This window comes from Thamnophis sirtalis, unplaced genomic scaffold (assembly GCF_051295495.1).
Source record: "Thamnophis sirtalis isolate CommonGarterSnake01/CBP01778 unplaced genomic scaffold, rThaSir2_p1.2 scaffold_7, whole genome shotgun sequence".
Classification (NCBI taxonomy): domain Eukaryota; kingdom Metazoa; phylum Chordata; class Lepidosauria; order Squamata; family Natricidae; genus Thamnophis; species Thamnophis sirtalis.
The window spans coordinates 96364976-96387946 of record NW_028261387.1 but is presented as its reverse complement, the minus strand read 5'-3'; the positions used below and the strand labels follow the sequence as shown (position 1 = coordinate 96387946).

The 22971-nt window shown below is 47.6% G+C and overlaps 1 protein-coding gene and 1 pseudogene across 1 annotated transcript; both read left to right on the top strand.

Annotated features, from left to right (window-relative positions):
- The first annotated feature begins 995 nt into the window (after positions 1-995).
- Positions 996-14611, top strand: LOC148044810 (kunitz-type serine protease inhibitor bitisilin-3-like). The gene is made up of 5 exons (XM_087720699.1): positions 996-1119; positions 1682-1843; positions 12545-12706; positions 13465-13608; positions 14455-14611. The coding sequence occupies exons 1-5, from the start codon at positions 1035-1037 to the stop codon at positions 14502-14504; spliced, it is 603 nt and encodes a 200-aa protein (XP_087576825.1). The 5' UTR covers positions 996-1034; the 3' UTR covers positions 14505-14611.
- A 6589-nt stretch (positions 14612-21200) lies between these two features.
- Positions 21201-22971, top strand: LOC106545801 (kunitz/BPTI-like toxin pseudogene; annotated as a pseudogene).

Here is a 22971-nt window from a genome sequence, read left to right as displayed (position 1 = left end):
TTCCTTCTTCCCTTTTGCCTCTCTCCCCCTCTTTCTTTCTTTCGTTCTTTCTTTATCTCTCTCTCCCACTTCCTTTTTCTTTCTTTTTCTATCTTTTTCTCTTTCTTTTTTCTCTCACTCTCTCTCCATTTCCTACTTCCTTCCTTTCCTATGTGTATCTCTCCCCCTTCCTTCCTTCCTTCCTTCCTTCCTTCCTTCCTTCCTTCTTTTTGGAACAGGTTCCAAAAGGTACACTAAATTTCACGAACCGGTTCTGGCGTACCAGTGCGAACCGGGAGAAAGCCACCCTGGTCTGTATGCAAAATGAAACTATAGCTCATAGTTTCTCATAACTGCAAAAGACAGACTAGAAGCAAAAATTAAACTAAGCAAGAAAATGCTAAGAGAATACCTGTCTGACCTTGAGGAATATAAATGACCAGGACCTGACAGATTACAACCCAGAGTTCTGGAGCAGCTGGCAGATGTTCTCCCAGAATCCTTGCACCATTTATTTAAAACATCTTGGCACACCGGGAAACTACCCGAGGATTGGAAAAGAGCTGCTGTGGAAAAAGGAAAGGGGAAAAAAACTACAGCCAGCAAACTCCAGTGAGAACAATTAACCCGTGAAACCGTTTTCCTTCAAATCTCATGGGTGCTTCATCACTGAAATGGAACAAGGTCCCCTGCTTGAGCAGGAGGTTAGACTAGAAGGCCTCCAAGGACCCTTCCAGCTTTATTCTGATTGATTGATTTCCAATGGATCCCATTTTATTTGCATAGAAAAGGAATGCTAAACGATCACAGTCAGGAAGATGTGGTAACAGGGAACAGGACAACAGGGCCCTGCCTAGCCTTCCCCAAAGTGGCCACATATCCACATTCCCAGATTCTCAGATTCCCCATTTCTTGTTCGCCCATCTTGCGAAAGAGGAAATAATTTGGATTCTCGCTCATTAAGCCATCCTGATTCCTGGATCTGGAGGTGTGAAATTCCCAGCGGGGAGAATAAATAGAGCCAGCAGCCCAAGTGTGGGACAGAGAGCTTCACCATGTCTTCTGGAGGTCTTCTTCTCCTGCTGGGACTCCTCACCCTCTGGGCAGAGCTGACCCCCGTCTCCAGCCAGAAACGGCCAGGTAGGGCTTTCAGAAAGATCTCGGGACTCTTGGCAGGGAGGGCCTGAAGTGGTCAGAGTTCTCCCCCAGGGAAGGGAAAACAGAGACCCCCAGTCTGAAACCTCTGGCTTGCTGGGGCTTCTTCTGGGGAGGTTCTGGAGAGGGGGGTTGGAGGTCAGCTGAACAGGAGACAGAAATGGGAGGGGACCCCAAGAAAGAGAGATGCAGTTTTAGGGGAAGTCTTTATTCAAGGCAGCTGCAGAATCAGGATTTTAAGCTACAGGAACCATCCAGTCAGTCACTGGTTCCAATCCCCAGAGCAGGTAACCGAATGAAAACATCTCAGATATCTCTTAACTGCTGGCAATCTGAGCATGCTAGGAGGGCCCCAGGTTGGGGATATATGTTTCTTTTATTAAAAGTTTTCATAAGTTTTACAATTATATACCTCTCCCCTTCCCTCCCACCCCCCAATCCCACATTCCCCCCCAGCCTCCCAGAGCAAATACTGGTGGTTGGGGAAATATGTTGAAGGTGTTTGTGGTACCCAATGAAATAACACCTTCCCTTCCATTTGTCACAGATTTTTGCCATCTTCCTCCTGTCCAAGGACCATGTATAAACATAATACGTCGCTTCTACTACCACCCGGCTTCAAATAAATGCCTGTTTTTTTTTTACGGTGGATGCCAGGGCAATGCCAACAATTTTAAGACCAAAGATGAATGCCAAAAGACCTGTATTGGTAAGTAGGGAAGGAGTAAGTAGGGAATGTCAGTGGTGACATTCGTTTTACTACCAGTTCTGTGGGCGTGGCTTGGTGGGCGTGGCAGGGGCCAGCCAGAGGTGGTATTTGCCAGTTCTCTGAACTACTCAAAATTTCTGCTACGGGTTTTCCAGAACCTGCTGAGTTTCACCCCTGAACTGGTCTCTTCATTGAACGAGGACTGATGTCTCTTACCATTAAGCATAAGATGGTTTAATGTAATATCCTGGTTCTCACAACAGGCTTCAATTGATTCAATAGAAGGGAGTCTTTGACATGCTGGTGGAATTATTGGGTTGAAATAGGGGGTGGGGGGAATGGGATAAGGACATTTGCACCCCCAGCCTCCTGAGTTAAGACAGAGGAACCCAGGTATAAAGTCCAGGGTCCTGAGAGGTCGACCCCAAAAGGGAATCGCTGTGCTTTGCGGGGGAGGGGAGGAGGTCAGGTATCATCTGGACAGAGGGAGGGGGTTCCGCTCCTGAAAGGTCCAGAGATGGGATCTTGTGTGATCTGGGATTCCAATTCCAGAGGATTCTCGCCGTCTTGGGGTCTTCTATTTTGCAGAAGAAACGTGGAGTGTGTCTATAGGGAGCATGGCAGGTGCCGTATGTTGTCGCTTAGAACAAAGGAACAGCTGTGTGGGGTCGACATGGACTAGGCGCATTCAGGTTTCTCTGGGTCCTTTCAGGCCGCTTCAGCTCCAGGCTCTCCTCTTGTCCATCAAAGGAGATATAAAAAAGGACCTTGCTCTGATGCTCCAGCATACCTTGGTTTGGTCTAGTGGAGCCCTTCTTCCTAATAGTATCCACCCCCACTCTGTGGAAGCTCTCGGGCTGACCACCACCCCCTCCCACTCTCACTGTCTCTTGACTTCTCCTCCTCCTGAACAACCATTGGTAGAATGGTGCCACCACCTCCCCACCCCCCAGTTCATCTGCTGCTGGGCACTGTGTTGGAGAAGATGGCCCTCCTGCCAGCCTGGTCAGGAAGCCAGAAGACCCCGGGCAATGAGGACTTCCAGGAGAAGCAGAGGCTAGGACAAAACACCTTCCTCACCCTGTCCAGTTCATGCTCTGGGGAGCCCATGACTGGTCCATGTGCCAGGGTTCCGAATAGCATCCCAAAATATATCAGAGTCCGAGGCAAAGGATTGCTCAAACTTCCAATTGATGAAGAGAGCCATCTGGGGAAACCCGAATCTGAAAACTTCCTGGTTTTCCACACCCAGTTGAAAGTTCAAGATCTTGCCCCCACACCCACAAGTCCACCCCATGGTCCAATCTCCCACTGCCACACTGGCAGCTTCCACCCATCCAGTTCTGGTCAGGTGCAGAGGTGCAGAGACAAAGGATGACCTTGGCTTTCCAGAAAGAATGTTGTTATGGCTACATAGCATCTAACTCCGTACAATCTCCCCTCCCATTTTCCCACCATAGAAAAGGCATAGCAGGATAATAGAAAGTGTGGCAGGCCAAAGATCCAGAAGAAAAGAGGGCTGCAGGCCTGGCACCATGTACAGGTGGCAGGAAGGTCCATAGCTTCATCTGAAAGCTTCATAGCAAAGAGAAGCTTGTGTTTCTGAGTGTGAGAAATGCTCCCTGTCCAAGTTAGAAAGCTCTTGTGAAGATGCCCAAGGAGTGGCCTTGAGGTCTTCTAGAAGGAGAGGATGAGGGAAAGACCCTGAGGGCTAGAAGTTCTCTGAGGTTACTTCCAATTTTGTTAGACTGTATTCTGTATTCTACTTGAAACGTCCACTGATGGAGCCCCATAACACCAGGGGTGGGGAGGTGGCCCCCATTGCTTCCTACCGATTTCAGCTTTGGGTCTCCCTGGTTGTAAGATGAGGCAGGGGAAAGCACCGGAGGCAATTCTGGGCAGAAAGCTCACATCTGAATGTTTGCTTTTACAGGATCAGCAACGGGGAGACCCACCAGAATTGGATCTACTCAGGGTTGGGATTCAAATGATTTAACCACCAGTTCTATGCAAACTGGTGCGACCTCGCGGAATCCCACTGCTGGATCTACTGTTGAACCCTGACCTGAAGAGCCTCCTTCTGCCCTGGACCACCCTGGAGACCCTCCCCCCAAACCCCACCCTGGGCTCATTCCTTCGGTTCTGCAATAAAGCTTTGATACCAGCTGCAATCTTGGTCTCAGGTGTCTTCTTCTGCCCGCTTGGGAGTTTCCCCCTCCCCATGTCAAAGGAAGAGGGGCTGAGAGTCAGCACATTGTTCCCCGGCATGGCTTTCCAGAGAGAATGGATGGGCAAGGCCTCTCTCAGAGCCAGACGCCCCTGGCCGATATCCAGAAACTCAGTCCCTATGAAAGATTTACTCCAGAGTTGGTTAAGTCTGGGGTGGGAATGGAGACTCTGCAACTCTGTGATGGCTCTATGTGCAAGATTTATTCCATAGGCCCTCCTTCTTGCTTGAGAACCTGTGCTGATGTCCTGCCCCCACCCCATCTTCATCCCCATCTTCCATAAATGTGTGAGGTCCCTTCTTCTTCCTTCAAACGCTCTACTATCACCCTGTTGCCCAAGAAACCCTCCACCAAGGGGCTGAATAACTGCAGGTCGGTTCCTCTGACATCCGTAGTTGTGAAAGCCTTTGGGAGGTTAGCGGTGGACCACCAGGAAACCATCACGGATCCTCGCTTGGATCTCCATCTACCAGCCAATGCCACCTGGCTACCACCCGGGGGAGGGCCTTCTCTGTGGCAGCTCCGGCCCTCTGGAACGAACTCCCCGCAGGGATTCGGACCCTCACCTCTCTCCAGGCCTTCCGAAAAGCCGTTAAAACCTGGCTTTGCCGGCAGGCCTGGGGTTGACGAGTTCCCCTCCCCTCTCGACTTGTATGGTTGTGCGACTGTTGTTTACTTTTATTATTTGTATTTTGTCTTTTATGTTCCCTTTTTTTTTCCCCTTGAATTGTTCGCCGCCCTGAGTCCTCCCGGAGAAGGGCGGCATACAAATAATAAAATTCCATTCTATTCTATTCTCCTGCAGTTTGTCTACCACATAAATAGATTAACAGATGATGTGGTCAATATGGCACATTGAACTACACATTGCAACATCTGGAGTCTCCAAGAGTCATTTCTGTAGACTTCTGCTCACCATTCAATACCATAATTCCAGGAAGGGCGAGATCTTCCCAAAAATGAAACCACAAATAGCAAGGAAAGGAGGAGAACATGGAAAACCCCCGGGGAAAGTTACTAGAATAATAAAAGTAAATGCTCTGAAGAAAAGATACAGTGACCACAAGAATAGGGAAAAGAAAAAGAAGAAGTTAGGGGAAAGGGGGAGAAGAAGGAAAGGAATTAAAACTGGGATTTTTGGGAGCCCAAGAGGAAATGGTTGAAAGAGGAAAAAAGGGGAAAAAGACTTACATTCGTAGACTAAGGAGAATAGTAGCAAGATCGTTATTGTTACGTAACTAATTAAGTAATAAAGAAGTGATGGTATATTGCTAACGGTAGAAAAAATCTGGAAGAAATGCTCTCTGTGCTTAAATTGAATTAGGGGATGTATGCTGTTGATAGCAAAATATACCAATGGAGAAAATAAGGCATGAAAATTTGGTGTAACTTTGAAGGGGCAATTGAAGACATCGTTGATGTATTAAGAATAAAAAAAATCCTATAAGGATGAAAAGTAACGGAAGAGAATAATTTGGCAGAAAGTGAAAACAGAAACAACGATGTAAAAAGGGGCTGTGTAATTGAGAGGATGTAAAAGGAAAGACGCTTTGTTGCTATAATATGTATAATTTGTATTAAAAAATAAAGAACCTTGAATGGGAAAAATACCATAATTCCAGATATTCTTCTCACTAAACTGACTCAGATAGCTATGCCCGAACACACTTGCAAGTAAATTAGAAGCTTCCTAACAGACAGGGAGCAGCAGGTGAAATCACATCAAACACCTGCTGGATAAGCACAGTTTTGCCCCACCCACAGGTTCTGTGCTCTCTCAAAACCTCTTGGTTTATGGTTTATTAAACTTGTATGCCGCCCTACTCCCAGAGGGACTCAGGGCGGCTAATGAACTCATAGGGAAAGGGGGGAATACAACGAAGACAAACAAGACAGAACAATTACAAAAAACAGATTAAAACTCTTCAACAGGCACAACAGTTCGAGTGGGGCTGAGAACTCATCAGCCGCAGGCCTGTCGGAACAGCCAGGTCTTAACGGCTTTGCGGAAAGCCTGAAGGGTGGTGAGGGTCCGAATCGCCACGGGGAGATCGTTCCAGAGGGCTGGAGCAGCCACAGAGAAGGCCCTCCCCCGGGGGGTCGACCGTCGACACTGGCTAGCTCTACACCAATGGCTGCATTTCAAAGGATCCCTCTGGTAAAGTACAGATGTTTGCAGATGATACAACACTCATTGGTCTCATTTAAGACGGTGATGAGTCCACATACAGACGTAGATCAGGGGTGTCAGACTCAAGGCCCAGGGCCAGATCCACAGGGTGCTTAAATCTGGCCCATGGGCCACCCTAGAAACAGCAAATGGCCGGCCCAGGGTACCTGTCAGTGAAAACTGAGTTCGTGAGGGCCACGGGCCCTCTCTGTCAGAGGGTTGCAGGAAGCCATCGCAGGGAAAAACGGAGCTCGGGAGCCTGTTTTCGCTGGCAGAGTGTTTGGGCACCACAGGGGCCCCCAATACAAGTGAACTGGCCACACGCACCATGACCATGCCCCCCCAGGGCCAAACACAACCCTGATGCAGCCCTCAATGAAATCAAGTTTAACACCCCTGGCATAGATCACCTGGGTCTCTGGTGCAGCCGGAAACAATCTAGAGCTGAACATGCTTAAAACCATAGAGATGAGAGTAGATTTTAGTAGGAATCATTCTATCCTCCACACACCATCTGTAATGAAGAGGGCAAATCAGCATCTGCATTTCCTATGTCAGATGTGGAGACCACATCTTTATCCATCTGTCCTGGCCATTTTTTACGATAGAGGCGTTTTAACAAATTGCATCCCTGTATGGTTTGGTAGCTGAAAAGCCTCAGATAGAAAGTCCCTATAGAGAGTGGTGAGGACAGCGGAGAAGATCATAGGAAGCTGACTTCCCTTCATTCAAGATGCTGCTTATAAGCACTATGTGCTTAGAGCTCAAAGCATTGTTAGAGACCCGTCATACCCACTTCATAGTCTGTTCCTGTTGCTCCTCTGGGAGGAGGTTTTGAGGTATCTATAGGAGGACAACCAAATTCTCTAGCAGCTTTGTTCCCTAGGGCATCCGTCTGGTAAACTCACGAGATTCAGTTCTCTCGCCACATACACATATACATCCAAAGTAGAGTGTGTTGTTTCCCTGAGTCATAGAGTATAGCAATAGCAATAGCCCTTAGACTTATATACCGCTTCACGGTGCTCTACAGCCCTTGCTAAGCGGTTTACAGAGTCAGCCACTTGCCCCCAACAATCTGGGTCCTCATTTTACCCACCTCGGAAGGATGGAAGGCTCAGTTAACTCTGAGCTGGTTAAGATCAAACTGTTGGTAGTGGGCAGAGTTAGGCTGCAATACTACATTCTAACCATTGTGCACCATGGATGGATGGATGGATGGATGGATGGATGGATGGATGGATGGATGGATGGGAGGGAGGGAGGGAGGGAGGGAGAATAGCCCCCTCTAAGGAGTTTACAGAGTCAGCCTCTTGCCCCCAACCATCTGGGTCCTCATTTTACCCACCTCAACCTGGAGCTTGGTGAGATTCAATCTGCCAAATTGCAGTCAGCCGGCAGTCAGCAGAAGTAGCCTGCAGTACTGCACTCTAGCCACTGCGCCCCCATGGCCATATATGTGGGCATATGCATAATTTTGTATTTATTTAATCATGTTTCTGTACTGTGTATTGGAGACCCTCTGAGAGCTGAATGCAATAAAATTTTATTTTAAGGGATGCTGCTTAGTGTGCATTCAAAGTGACAATGAAGTTATTCCATTAACCTATTCTATTATCCCACCTCTTACTATGTTCAAGAGAAGAGTATCAGCAGTAGAGACCTCCAGGTTTTGGGGTTCAATAATCTCCCAGGATTTGAATTAGACACCTAACATCAAAAATATCATCCAAAAAGCACAAGAACGTCCTTCTTCCCCCAACGTAGGAAGTTCTTGAGAGACCGCCTGCTGCCAATTATCTCCCAAAGGCCCATTAGATCCCACAGATTAGGCCTCCTCCGGGTTCCATCTACTGGCCAATGTCATCTGGCTACTACCCGGGGGAGGGCCTTCTCTGTGGCTGCTCCGGCCCTTTGGAACGAGCTCCCCGCAGAGATTCGGACCCTCACCTCTCTCCAGGCTTTCCGAAAAGCCGTTAAAACCTGGCTGTGTCGGCAGGCCTGGGGTCGATGAGTTCCCTTCCCCTCTCGAATCGTGTGGCTGTTGGTTGTTTTTTAAATTCCCCTTTTCTGTTGTAGTTTCTTTGTGTTTACTCCCCCCCTCCCTTTGGGTTTGTGAGCAGCCCTGAGTCCCTCAGGGAATACGGCGGCATATAAATTTGATTTGATTTATCGCATTTCTATGAAATGAACCTCGAACCTCGAAGTTCAGACAGCACAGAGAGCTGCTGATCCCGTTCTACAGAGGAATCCGTTGAGCCTCTCCTTGGTTCTTCTGTACTTGCCTGGCCTGGCACAGCAGCCACACAGGGCAGGCACAGACTTCAACCGATAGCAGTTGGGACTGCAGAAAGAACCAGCCTGCCTTCCACTGAGGACCTGAATGCTCCGTGGGTCAGATGGCGGGGGCTAGGAAAGTATCTGCAGACCCCACACAATCCTGGACATGAACTCTTTCAACTCCTCCCCAGGGGATGGCGCTAGAGGACATTGCATGCCAAACAGCTGGGCTCAGGGACAGTTTTCCCCCTTCTGCTAAACACCTAATTCTCACAGCTGCGTCTTATGTCTAAGCGTGTTCATCCACGTTGTATGGCTGGAGCATTGTCCTTATCCTTCTTATTTTCTTTATTGCTTCCTCGTATTGGTATCGATACTATGATGATTACTACTCTGTGGATTTGCATATGCACGGAGAACTTCCGCACCAGAGACGAATTCCTTGGGTGTCCATTCCCAGTTGGCCAAACAAAACTATTCTCTCTTGTCCTGTCCTGTCCTGTTTTTGGTTCTGCCCTGCCCTCTCCTCTCTTCTCCTCTGCTCAGAAGTAGGGTGAGAAGCATCTACAGACCCCACACATCCTGGACATGTTTCGCCTCCTTCCCTCGGGATGGTGCTACAGGGCATTGCATGTCAAGCCACTAGATGCAGGGACCATTGAAGACCTAATTCTCACAGGTCTAAGTGTATTTACCTGGTACCATCATTTTACCTTCTTTTTTACCCTTATTGCTATCATTATTAAGAGCCGAGGTGGCGCAGTGGTTAAATGCAGCACTGCAGGCTACTTCAGCTGACTGCTATCTGCAGTTCAGCGGTTCAAATCTCACCGGCTCAGGGTTGACTCAGCCTTCCATCCTTCCGAGGTGGGTAAAATGAGGACCCGGATTGTTGTTGGGGGCGATATGCTGACTCTGTAAACCGCTTAGAGAGGGCTGAAAGCCCTATGAAGTGGCATATAAGTCTAACTGCTATTGCTATTGCTATTACTCTGTTACTTTGCATGTCGATCGAGAGCTTCTGCACCAGAGACAAATTCCTAGGGTGTCTAATCACACTTGGCCAAATGAACTGTTCTCTCCTGTCCTGTCATGTTTTCTGCCCTGCCCTGCTTTATCCTACCCTATCCAATTCCCCTCCCCTCTCTTCTGCTCCATCCTGTCCTACCCTATCCGTCTTCTTGTCCTTCTCCAAGCTTTTCCTAACTTTGGGATAACCTTCTGGACAGCTGGTGCCCCACCTTTGAGACGCAGCAATCTTTAATTCCACTTCCAAGAATTCCCCTCTTGGCCCTTCAGACCAGTGGTGGGTTCCGGGCAGTGCAGCCCGATACGGCCATACTGGGAGTAGCCAGGCGCAGTGGCCGCCATATGGGTCCAGTGGCTCCTTTGGCCCACCCGCCCGCCCGCCTGCGTTCCATGGCTGTTTATAACGTGAATGGCCAATTGCACACGCATGCACAGCTTGCAGCACCTGTGCAACCTGCGGCGAGCAGGTGGGTGTCACATGCGTGTGCAACGTGCATGCCTGAATAGGGCACCTGGCCAGTTGCGCAGTGTACCCGGTGCGATGGGGTCCAGAACCCACCACTGCTTCAGACCTTCTTCCCATGAAATCACCTTCTTTAGACTTTAAAAGAATTGGTTTAAAAAAAACTCAGAGAAAACCTAGGAAATATTCCATGGATGAAAATCCTGTAAGGGGAAAAGAATTCAAGATTGTGAGAAACACTGAAAAATATTATCATAAAAGCCCAGTCTAACTGAAAAAGAAAAAGAAGAAACCCAAGAATAAACCAGCTGCACAAAGATCTCTCTGATAAACTGAAAGAGAAAAGAAACAAGCACAAAAAGTGGAAAGAGGGACACGTAAGTAAAGCAGGAGATCAGCAGGTAGCCCGAATCTGCAAAGATGAAGTCAGGAAAGCAAAGTCACAGAACAAAGACATTCAACAAAAGGCAAAGATCATAAAAATATATTAATAACCAGAAAAAAGTCAAGACAGCAGTCAGCCCCCTAAAGAGAAGAGATGCCAAGGAAGTGAGAGGCAGCAGACAGAAAGCATAACTGCTTAACTCATCCTTTGGGTCAGTCTCTATCAGTGGTGGGGTTTTTTTAGAACCTATCCTGTAGGTGTGGCCTGTTTTGTGGGAGTGGCTCAGTGGTCATGTGACTGGGTGGGTGTGGCTTGGTGGGCATGTGACCAGGTGGGTGTGGCCAACTTGAAAAATGTAGTGAAACTCACTTAACAACGCTCTTGCTTAGCAATCAAAATTTTGGGCTCAATTGTGGTCATAAGTTTTCTTTCTCTCTCTCACTCTCTCTCTCTCTCTCTCTCTCTCTCTCTCTCTCACACACACACACACACACACACACACACACTCTTTCTTTCCTTCCTTCCTTCCTTTTGCCTCTCTCCCCCTCTTTCTTTCTTTCTTTCTTTCTTTCTTTCTTCTCTCTCTCCCACTTCCTTTTTCTTTCTTTTTTCTTTCTTTTTCTATCTTTGTCTCTCTCTTTTTTCTCTCACTCTCTCTCCATTTCCTCCTTCCTTCCTTTCCTATGTGTGTCTCTCCCCCTTCCTTCCTTCCTTCCTTCCTTCCTTCCTTCCTTCCTTCCTTCCTTTTGGAACAGGTTCCAAAAGATACACTAAATTCCACAAACCGGTTCTGGCGTACCAGTGTGAACCGGGAGAAAGCCACTCCTGGTCTGAATGCAAAATGAAACTATAGCTCAACCAAAAACATAAGTGCAAAAGACAGACTAGAAACAAAAAATAAACTAAGCAAGAAAATGGTCAGAGAATACCTGTCTGACCTTGAGGAATATAAATGACTAGGACCTGACAGATTACAACCCAGAGTTCTGGAGCAGCTGGCAGATGTTCTCCCAGAATCATTGCACCATTTATTTAAAACATCTTGGCACACGGGGAAACTACCCGAGGATTGGAAAAGAGCTGCTGTGGAAAAAGGAAAGGGGAAAAAAACTACACCCAGCAAACTCCAGTGAGAACAATTAACCCGTGAAACCGTTTTCCTTCAAATCTCATGGGTGCTTCAACACTGAAATGGAACAAGGTCTCCTGCTTGAGCAGGAGGTTAGACTAGAAGGCCTCCAAGGACCCTTCCAGCTTTAGTCTGATTGATTGATTTCCAATGGATCCCATTTTATTTGCATAGAAAAGGAATGCTAAACGATCACATTCAGGAAGATGTGGTAACAGGGAACAGGACAACAGGGCCCTGCCTAGCCTTCCCCAAAGTGGCCACATATCCACATTCCCAGATTCTCGGATTCCCCACCTCTTGTTCGCCCATCTTGTGAAAGAGGAAATAATTTGGATTCTCGCTCATTAAGCCATCCTGATTCCTGGATCTGGAGGTGTGAAATTCCCAGCAGGGAGAATAAATAGAGCCAGCAGCCCAAGTGTGGGACAGAGAGCTTCACCATGTCTTCTGGAGGTCTTCTTCTCCTGCTGGGACTCCTCACCCTCTGGGCAGAGCTGACCCCCGTCTCCGGCCAGGACCGTCCAAGTGAGCTTTCAGAAAGGTCTTGGGACTCTTGGCAGGGAGGGGCTGAAGTGGTCAGAGTTCTCCCCCAGGGAAGGGAAACTAGTCTAGAACCTTTGGCTTGGTGGGGCTTCTTCTGGGGAGGTTGTGGAGATGGTAGCTGACTGTTTAAAAGGTCCTTTTCAAAAAGTTTGTTTTTCTTGGCGATGTTTCACTTCTCATGGAAGAAGCTTCTTCGCTTCTTCAGTTCCTGGATGAGAGGTGAAACATTTTCAAGAAATAAAGGAAGAAAGTCCAGTTGCAAAGCCCCCTTAGAAGAACCTTGACCTGGGTGGTTGAGAATCTCTATCAGCCTTCTGAGTAGGCAACCAAATAATCAAATAAAAACACCCCAGGTGGCCTTTGACTGCTTCAGTCTGAGCATGCTAGGAGGGCAGAAGGTTGGGGAGTGGCAGGAAAGACTCGTGTGCTAGCTAATCAAATTACATTCCCCCCCCCCTCCATATTTCACAGGCATTTGTTATCTTCCTGCTCTGCCTGGACCATGTAAAGGTTACCACGTTCGCTTCTACTACAACTCGACTTTAAATAGCTGCCAGCAGTTTATTTACGGTGGATGCCAGGGCAATGCCAACAATTTTAAGACCAGAGCTGAATGCCGCAACACCTGTGTTGGTGAGTAGGGAAGGAGTAGCGGAGTGGCCTCTTCATAGAACAAGAACTGCCTTCTCTTAACGTTAAGCATAAGATGGGTTAATGGAGCATCCTGGTTCTCACAACAGGCTATGATGGATTCCGTAGAAGGGATCCTGTGTCACTCGGGCTGAACTCTGGGGTGCTTGGTGCTCTTTGAGCCTGGTGGTTTTCCTGCAGATGTTTCATTACCCAACTAGGGAATGACATCAGTGGCTAGAAGAGAGTGGGGTTTGCAGAGACAAGGAGAAAGAAAGAAAGAAAGAAAGAAAAAGAAAGAAAGAAAGAAAGAAAGAAAGAAAGAAAGAAAGAAAGAAAGAAAGAAAGAAAGAAAGAAGTCCCTGGTGCTCTCTGAGCTTAGTTGTTATTTTTTAGTAGGGAATTATTTGGGGAGGGGGCTGTGGGGATGTGCAGAACCAGCACAGAAAGTCCCTGCCTCCATTTCCGTGCAATTCCTCCTTCCTCTTTGGTGGGAACTGGGGTTGTGCCTGTCCACCCCCAGGCTAGAGGGGGGGGGCAATTAGAGCGTCCCTCCCCTCAGGGTCCAGAGAGGTTGACCCCAGAGGGAACCGTCTGTGCCTTGTGGGGAAGGGGGGTGAGGAGGTGGGATTCTGGCAACCTAACATCCTGGATGTGTGGAGATGTTTTGGGTCCTGAAGGACTCAGTGATGGGATCTTGCTTGATCTGGGACTCCAATTCCAGGGGAATCTCTCAGCCTTGGGGGTCTCCTCCTTTGCAGAGAAACCAGGGATGTGTCCCCCGGGGAGCCCAAAACGTCCTTGTCGTGAGAAGTGTCAAAACGACTGGGGCTGCCGCGGAGCGCAGAAGTGTTGCCGTTACGGTTGCGTGACTGAGTGCAAGGATATTCTCTATGTGACGTATGGTAAGTACCAAATGTTCTTCCTTGTGCCGTTTGCTTAGAGCAAATTTTGATAATAAATAAATAAATAAATAAATAAATAAATAAATAAATAAATAAATAAATAAATAAATAAATAAATAAATAAATAAATAAATAAATAAATGAAGGCTGTGTGGGGTCAGACATGGTCTGGGCACTTGAAGGTCCCTCTGGGGGCTTTCAGGCTCTCCTGGTGTCCATCAAAGGTGGACCTGATGTAAAAAAAGGGAGGAAACCTTGGTGGGTGGAGTCTTCTTCCTGATAGATCTCCACAAAAACCAGTGGAAGGCTCGAGTCTGAGCCTCTATGTCGCCCCTCCTGACTTCTTCTCCTCCTGAATCACCATTGGTGCCCCCCCCACCCGCCCCCCAGTTCAGCTGTTGCTGGGCACTGCGCTGGAGAAGATGGGAACTGAACAAAGAAAGAAGCAACTTAGAACTAAGGAGAAACTTTCTGACCGTGAGAACAATTAGCCAGTGGAACAGCTTGCCACCAGAAGTGATGGGTGCTCCATCAGTGAATGCTTTCAAAAGGAGACTGGACAGCAAAGGGACTCGAATGGAATAGGGTTTCCTGCTTGAGCAGGGGGTTGGACTAGAAGATCTCAGAGGCCCCTTCCAATTTTGTTAGTCTGTAGTCTGCTTGAAACCCCCAGTGATGCGGCCCCATAACTCCAGAGGAGAGGCTGCCCCATTGTTTCCTGGCTTCCCCAATCGGGCCATTCCTCCCGATTTCAGCTTTGGGTCTCCCTGGTTGCAAGATGAGGCAGGGGAGGCACCAGAGACCCTTCTGGGCAGAAAGCTCACATCTGAATGTTTGTTTTTACAGGATCAGCAACGGGGAGACCCACCATAATTGGAACTACTGTTGGCCCTTGACCTGAAGAGCCTCCTTCTGCCCTGGACCACCCTGGAGACCCTCCCCCCAAACCCCACCCTGGGCTCATTCCTTTGGTTCTGCAATAAAGCTTTGATACCAGCTGCAATCTTGGTCTCAGGTGTCTTCTTCTGCCCCTTTGGGGGGTTTTCCTCCCCACCTTGACCCGTGTCTCCCCCCCCTCATGCCAGAGGAGGCTGAGAGGAAGCGCATCATTCCCCAATGTGGCTTTCCAGAGAGAATGCGCAGGGAATGCCTCTCTCTGAGCCAGAAATCCCTGACACTCAGTCACTACAAAGGGTTTACTACAGAGTTAAGTCTGGGATGGACACAGAGGCCTTGCTACTCCCCGATGGCTTCACGTGGATGGTCTAGGCAATGAGGCAATGAGTCCCTGGATGAAGCTGTCTACTCGGATCCGTTTCAGTCGGGTTTCAGGCCCAGATACAGCATGGAGATGGCATTGGTCGCGTTGGTCAATGATCTCTGGCGGGCCCAGGACAGGGGCTGCTTCTCTGTCCTGGTCCTATTAGACCTCTCAGCGGCTTTCGATACGCAGTATCCTACTGCGACGACTCAAGAGGTTGGGAGTGGGGGGCACCGTTTTACGGTGGTTCTCCTCCTACCTGTCTGATAGGTCACAGTTCGTGTTGACTGGAGGGCAGGAATCGACCCCGAGGAGCATCACTTGTTGTGTACCCCAGGGGTCGGTTCTCTCACCCCTCCTGTTCAACACAGATATGAAACCGCTGGGCGAGATCATCCGTGGTTTTGGGGTACGGTATCATCAATATGCTGATGATACCCAACTTTTCATCTCTGCCGCAAACCACCCAAACAATGCCCTCGACGTGATGTCCCGATGCCTGGAGGCTGTGCGGATCTGGATGGGGAGGAACAGGCCCAAGCTCAATCCCTCCAAGACGGAGTGGCTGTGGTTTCCGTCATCCCGATTTGTGCATCTTGTTCCATCTTTGATGATGGGGGGAGAAATTTTAGCCCCCTCAGAGAGGGCCCGCAATCTGGGCGTCCTCCTGGATACATGGCTTAGTTTAGAAGAACATCTGACGGCCGTGACCAGGGGGGGCCTTTTACCAGGTTCGCCTGGTACGTCAGTTGAGCCCCTTCCTGGATCGGGATGCTCTGTGCACCGTCACTCATGCCCTCGTCCTTTCTCGCCCGGACTACTGCAACGCTCTCTACATGGGGCTGCCCTTGAAGAGCACCCGGAGGCTTCAACTGGTCCAGAATGCGGCTGCGCGGGTTATCATGGGGGTACCTAGGTGCTCCCATGTTACACCCCTTTTAGGCGGCCTGTACTGGTTGCCGGTTGTCTTCCGGGTGCAATTCAAGGTACTCATTATGGCCTTTAAAGCGCTCCGTGGCTTCGGCTCAGGATACCTGCGAGACCACCTACTGCCACCGGTAGCCTCCCACCGTCCAGTGCGATCCCACAGAGTTGGCCTCCTCAGGTTGCCGTCGGCCAGACAGTGTCGGCTAGCGACCCCCAGGGGGAGAGCCTTCTCTGTGGGAGCCCCCTCCCTCTGGAATGAGCTGCCCCCGGAGCTTCGCATAATCCCCGAATCTCCGGTCCTTCTGACGCGCCCTAAAAAGTTGGCTTTTCCAGCAAGCCGGCCTGGCCTGAACAAAACAAAATAAATTATTGATCATTGTTAATTTTAATTTGAATTTTTTTTTGTCAATTTTAATTGGGTTTGGGATATTCTATTTAATTTTTTTTTTAAACTTTTGTATTATGTGTTTCTTTTAAATGTTGTACGCCGCCCTGAGTCCTGGGCGATGGGTGGCATATAAATCTAATAAACCATAAACCATAAACCAATGAGGCAATGAGGCAAAGTAGACAGATTTCCTATCCTTAGCTAAACAGAACAGTAGGAGGGAGGAAGAAGGAAGGGGGAGAAGGAAGGAAGAAGGAAGGAAGGAGAGAAGGAAGGAGGGAGGGAGGGAAGGGAAGAAGGAAGGAAGGAGAGAAGGAAGGAGGGAGGGATCAAGGAAGGAAGGAGGGAGGGAAGGAAAGAAGGAAGGAGGGAGGGAGGAGGGAAGGAAGGAGGAAGAAGGAAGGAAGGAAGAAAGGAAGAAAGAAAGAAGGAGGGAAAGAGAGAAGGAGGAGGGAGGGAGAGGAAGAAGGAAGGAGAGAAGGAAGGAGGGAGGTAGGGAAGGAGAGGAGGGAGGAGGGAGGGAGGAGGGAAGGAAGGAGGAAGGAAGGAAGAAGGATGGAAGGAAGGAAGGAAGAAAGAAAGAAAGAGGGAGAGAGGGAGGAAGGAAGGAGAAAAGGAAGAAGGAAGGGAGGAGGGATCAAGGAAGGAAGAAGGAAGGAAGGAGAAAGGGAGGTGGGAAGGAAGAAGGAAGGAAGGAAGGAAAGAAAGAAAGAAAGAAAGAAAGAATGAAAGAAAGAGGGAGGCAGGGGGAAGGATGGAAGGAAGGAAGGAGGGAAGGAGAGAAGGAAGGAGGGAGAGTGGGAGGAGGGAAGGAAGGAGAGAAGGAAGGAAGAAGAAAGGAAGGAGAGAAGGAAGGGGAGGGGGAAGGAGAGACGGAGGGAGGGAGGAGGGAAGGAAGAGGGAAGGAAGGAAGAAGGAGGGAAGGAGAGAAGGTAGGAGGGAGGGAAGGAGAGGAAGAAGGAAGGAAATAAGAAAGGAAGAAGGAAGGAAATAAGGAAGAAGGAAGGAAAGAGAGAAGGAAGGAGGGAGGGAAGGGGAATAGGAAGGACGGAGAGAAGGAAGGTGACTGAAAGCAGGCCAAGGGGGTTGTGTGAACAATAGCAATAGCAATAGCAGTAGACTTATATACCGCTTCATAGCCTTTCAGGCCTCTCTAAGCGGTTTACAGAGAGTCAGCATATTGCCCCCAACAATCTGGGTCTCATTTTACCCACCTCGGAAGGATGGAAGGCTGAGTCAACCCTGAGCCGGTGAGATTTGAACCGCTGACCTGCTGATCTAGCAGTAGCCTGCAGTGCTGCATTTAACCACTGCGCCACCTTGGCTCTGGGTCACTGGGTCACCTTGACCCCAACAAAGGCTGGGGTAATTGTGAGACGAACCTTTGGGCTTGGAACCTGGCCAGCCATCTGGATTGACCTCAGGCAAGCCTTCTTTCTCAGCCCAGCCTACCCCACAGGGCTGTTGGGAAGAGAAGAGCTATGCCAGTTCCTGGACGGGGTGATGTAATAAATCTATAGAATCCGGATGATGTAAATTTTATCTTGACTTGTTTTGGGTCCCAAATGGAAACCCATGTAGTGCCTTCGCTCTGCCAGCAGGGGGCACCACCTGCCCAGGTGTTTGGCCTCAGTTTTTCAGGAAATCCCCCTCCCCCTCTCAGCCCTCCCCTCCCCTTGGCCAAGGCAAAGGGTCCCTCCTGATTTGAGGCCATCCTTGCTCTGCTCTCAGCCTTCCTCTCTCCACAAATCCCCCTGCAAGGCTCTGGTCCCACCGATCCTCCTTCAAGGGCCCTGGCAGCTGCAGTAAAAAGCCCCCTTTTTTAACAGATTCACAGAGTTGGAAGGGACCTTGGAGGTCATGTAGTCCAACCCCCCCCCCCAAAAGCAGGAGACCCTTCACCCTTTCTGACAGACGGCAGCCCAGTCTCTTTTTTTAAATGAAAAATTTTGAAAAACAAACTTTTACAAATATGTACTTTCCTCCCCCCCCAACCTCTCCCCCCCCCAACTTCCCAGAACCAATACAGAGTATAAATCTTTAATAAAAACATTCTAAGATAAACTTTAAAAAAAGTTAATAATATCTTTCACTTGAGCTTTAACTCCTCCTTGCTAGGCTAACCCTAAACAGATTATATCATTCCTTGTTTCTTCAGTCATAAACTATCTGGAATTTCTTTGTCCCGTATTTATTTTGAGTATAGTCAATCCATCTTCTCCACTCCAGTTTATATCTCTCGTTTGAATGTCCTTGAGATATGCAGATATTTTAGCCATCTCTGCTAGGTTTGTTACTTTCAATGTCCATTCTTGAATAGTAGGCAAATCTTCCTTCTTCCAGTATTGCTCCACCAACAATATAGCTCCAGTTATTAAATGCAAAATCAGGTTAATCTCTATAACTGTTCAATCAGTAATTATACCTAACAAAAATAACTGAGGGGTAAACTTTATCCTTTTTTTAAAGAACTTTTTGCATAATATCCCATATTTTATCCAAAATGCTTTTACCTTTTTACAAGTCCACCATATATGAAAGTATGTAGCATCGAGAGAACCACATCTCCAGCATTTAGGTTGTAAATTCGGATACATAGAGGCCAGTTTTTTAGGATCTAAATGCCATCTATAAAACATCTTATAAAAGTTTTCTCTCAAAATTTGAGCTTGTGTAAACTTTACAGCCAAGGTGGCGCAGTGGTTAAATGCAGCACTGCAGGCTACTGCTAGATCAGCAGGTCAGCGGTTCAAATCTCACCGGCTCAGGGTTGACTCAGCCTTCCATCCTTCCGAGGTGGGTAAAATGAGGACCCAGATTGTTGGGGGCAATATGCTGACTCTCTGTAAACCGCTTAGAGAGGCCTGAAAGGCCTATGAAGCGGTATATAAGTCTACTGCTATTACTGCTATTACTGCTATTACATTTCTTACCCAGATCTTTTCCCATGTATCCAACATTATTGGTTCTTCAAAATTTTGGGCCCACTTTAATCATACAGTCTTTAACAAATTCTGTTCCGAATCCATTTCTATTAATGCATTATATAGTCTCTTTATATGCATTGGACTTTGATCTCTAATTTGTTTTAGTAAATTATCCTCATTTTGCGTAAAACCGATTTTTTGATCTCTTTTCCATCTGGCCTGTAACTGCCCATACTGAAACCATGTTGAATTACCTTTTCCTCTTTTAGTACATTCAAGGGTTTAATTGTAATACATTCTCTTTCTAAGGTAAGAAGCTGTCTGTATGTAATTACATCCTGTTTTGTACTATGTATATGTTTTCCATTGCATGTCTAGGAATTGCCCACATGGGTATCTTGTCATTTACAGCAGTACAGCAACAGCAGTGAGACTTATATACCGCTTCATAGGGGCTATCAGCCCGCTCTAAGCAGTTTACAGAGTCAGCATATCGCCCCCACAGTCCGGGTCCTCATTTTACCCACCTCAGAAGGATGGAAGGCTGAGTCAACCTGAGCCGGTGAGATTTGAACAGCCGAACTGCTGAACCGCAGTCAGCTGAAGTAGCCTGCAGTGCTGCACTTTAACCACTGCGCCACCTCAGCTCTTTAATTTGTATTGATACTTTTTCCAGACCCGCAGTGGAGCATTCCTTAAAATATGACTTTTAAAGTTCTTATCTACCTTTTTGACATATAGCAAGCATGCCAACCATATTCCAAATCATGCCCTTCGATATTAAGTATTCTATCATCTGTTAAATTAATCCAGTCACTGATTACCGATAAAACTACTGCTTCATAATATAGTTATAAATTTGGTAATTTCAAACCTCCTCTCTCACAAACATCTTGCATTATTTTTAGTTTTATTCTCGGCTTCTTCCCTGCCCATACAAATTTATTAATGCCCTTCTGCCATTCTAGCAAATTTGCATCTTTTTAAAGTATTGGTATCATTTAAAAAAGAAATAAAAACTTAGATAGGACATTCATTTTCACTGCTGCTATCCTTCCCAGCAAAGATAATTTTTCCAAATTTTTCATCTCTGTCTGTATGCTGCGCCCTAGTGGCTTATAATATTTATATTTATATTTATATTTATATTTATATTTATATTTATATTTATATTTATATTGATTGATAGATAGATAGATAGATAGATAGATAGATAGATAGATAGATAGATAGATAGATAGATAGATATAGATATATTCCCATTTGAGGTTGAAATATAGACTCCTAAATATTTAACCTTTTTAACTTTTCCACATCCTGTCATTCCTTCTAATTCTTCCCTTTGTTTAATGTTCATATTTGTAACTAGCATCTTTGTTTTCCCTACATTTATTTTAAATCCGGACACTTGGCCATATTGATTAATCATCTTCATTAAAACCTTACTAGATTCCTGTGGTTGGGTTAATGTTATAACCAAGTCATCCGTGAAAGCACGTACTCTATATATTCTTGATGCCTAATCTTGATTCCCTGTAAATCATCTGAGCCCCGTATTTTGTTCAACAATAATTCCAGAGTTAGGATAAACAGTAATGGGGATAGGGGGCAACCCTGCCTGAACCTTTCTCGATTTAGAAAAAACACTACACCCAGCAAACTCCAGTGAGAAACCGTTTTCCTTCAAATCTCATGGGGGCTTCATCACTGAAATGGTAAAAGGTCTCCTGCTTGAGCAGGAGGTTAGACTAGAAGGCCTCCAAGGACCCTTCCAGCTTTAGTCTGATTGATTGATTTCCAATGGATCCCATTTTATTTGCAAAAGGGAATGCTAAACGATCACATTCAGGAAGATGTGATAACAGGGAACAGGACAACAGGGCCCTGCCTGGCCTTCCCCAAAGGGACCACATATCCACATTCCAGATTCTCAGATTCCCCATTTATTGTTCGCCCATCTTGTGAAAGAGGAAATAATTTGGATTCTCGCTCATTAAGCCATCCTGATTCCTGGATCTGGAGGTGTGAAATTCCCAGCGGGGAGAATAAATAGAGCCAGCAGCCCAAGTGTGGGACAGAGAGCTTCACCATGTCTTCTGGAGGTCTTCTTCTCCTGCTGGGACTCCTCACCCTCTGGGCAGAGCTGAGGCCCCGTCTCCGGCCAGGACCGTCCAAGTGAGCTTTCAGAAAGGTCTCAGGACTCTTGGCAGGGAGGGGCTGAAGTGGTCAGAGTTCTCCCCCAGGGAAGGGAAAACAGAGACTCCCAGTCTAGAACTTCTGGCTTGGTGGGGCTTCTTCTGTGGAGGTTCTGGAGCCGAGATGACGCAGTGGTTAAATGCAGCACTGCAGGCCACTTCAGCTGACTGCAGTTCAGCAGTTCGGCTGTTCAAATCTCACCGGCTCAGGGTTGACTCAGCCTTCCATCCTTCCGAGGTGGGTAAAATGAGGACCCGGATTGTTGTTGGGGGCAATATGCTGACTCTGTAAACCGCTTAGAGAGGGCTGAAAGCCCTATGAAGCGGCATATAAGTCTAACTGCTATTGCTATTGCTATTCTGGAGATGGTAGTTGACTGTTTAAAAGGTCCTTTTCAAGAGCATGCTAGGAGGGCAGAAGGTTGGGGAGTGGCAGTAAAGACTCGTGTGCTAGCTAATCAAATTACATTCGGAGACGGCCCGCAATCTGGGCGTCCTCCTGGATACATGGCTTAGTTTAGAAGAACATCTGACGGCCGTGACCAGGGGGGCCTTTTACCAGGTTCGCCTGGTACGTCAGTTGAGCCCCTTCCTGGATCGGGATGCTCTGTGCACAGTCACTCCTGCCCTCGTCCTTTCTCGCCTGGACTACTGCAACGGTCTCTACATGGGGCTGCCCTTGAAGAGCACCCGGAGGCTTCAGCTGGTCCAGAATGCGGCTGCGGGGGTTGTCATGGGGGCACCCAGGTGCCCCCATGTTACGCCCCCTTTAGGCGGCCTGCACTAGTTGCCGGTTGTCTTCCGGGTGCGATTCAAGGTACTAATTATGACATTTAAAGTGCTCCATGGCTTAGGCCCAGGGTACCTGCGAGACCACCTATTGCCACCGGTAGCCTCCCATCGTCCAGGGCGATCCCACAGAGTTGGCCTCCTCAGGTTGCCGTCAGCCAGACAGTGTCGGCTAGCGACCCCCAGGGGGAGAGCCTTCTCTGTGGGAGCCCCTTCCCTCCGGAATGAGCTGCCCCCGGAGCTTCGCATAATCCCCGAACTCTGGTCCTTCCGACGCGCCCTAAAACGTTGGCTTTTCCAGCAAGCCAGCCTGGCCTGAACAAAACAAAATAAATTATTGATTATTGTTAATTTTAATTTGATTTTTTTTTGTCAATTTAATTGGGTTTGGGATATTCTATTTAATTTTTTTTAAACTTTTGTATTATGTGTTTCTTTTAATGTTGTACGCTGCTCTGAGTCCTTGGGAGAAAAGGCGGCATATAAATCTAATAAACCTAAACCTAAACATTCCCCCCCCCCTCCATATTTCACAGGCTTTTGTTATCTTCCTGCTCTGCCTGGACCATGTAAAGGTTACCACGTTCGCTTCTACTACAACTCGACTTTAAATAGCTGCCAGCAGTTTATTTATGGTGGATGCAAGGGCAATGCCAACAGGTTTAAGACCAGAGAGGAATGCCACAACACCTGTCTTGGTGAGTAGGGAAGGAGTTGCTGGGTGACCCCTTGATAGAATGAGAACTGCCTTCTCTTAACGTTAAGCATAAGATGGGTTAATGAAGCATCCTGGTTCTCACAACAGGCTATGATGGATTCCGTAGAAGGGAATCTGTGTCGCTCTGCTTGAACTGTGGAATTTCAGGTGCTCTCTGA

Bases quoted from the DNA above. Each gene is read 5' to 3' on its own strand.
- LOC148044810 (XM_087720699.1), top strand. From the start codon at position 1,035: ATGTCTTCTGGAGGTCTTCTTCTCCTGCTGGGACTCCTCACCCTCTGG. The intron at 12,707-13,464 runs GTGAGTAGGGAA...CCTCCTTTGCAG, and splicing joins ATGCCGCAACACCTGTGTTG to AGAAACCAGGGATGTGTCCC. The intron at 13,609-14,454 runs GTAAGTACCAAA...TTGTTTTTACAG, and splicing joins TATTCTCTATGTGACGTATG to GATCAGCAACGGGGAGACCC.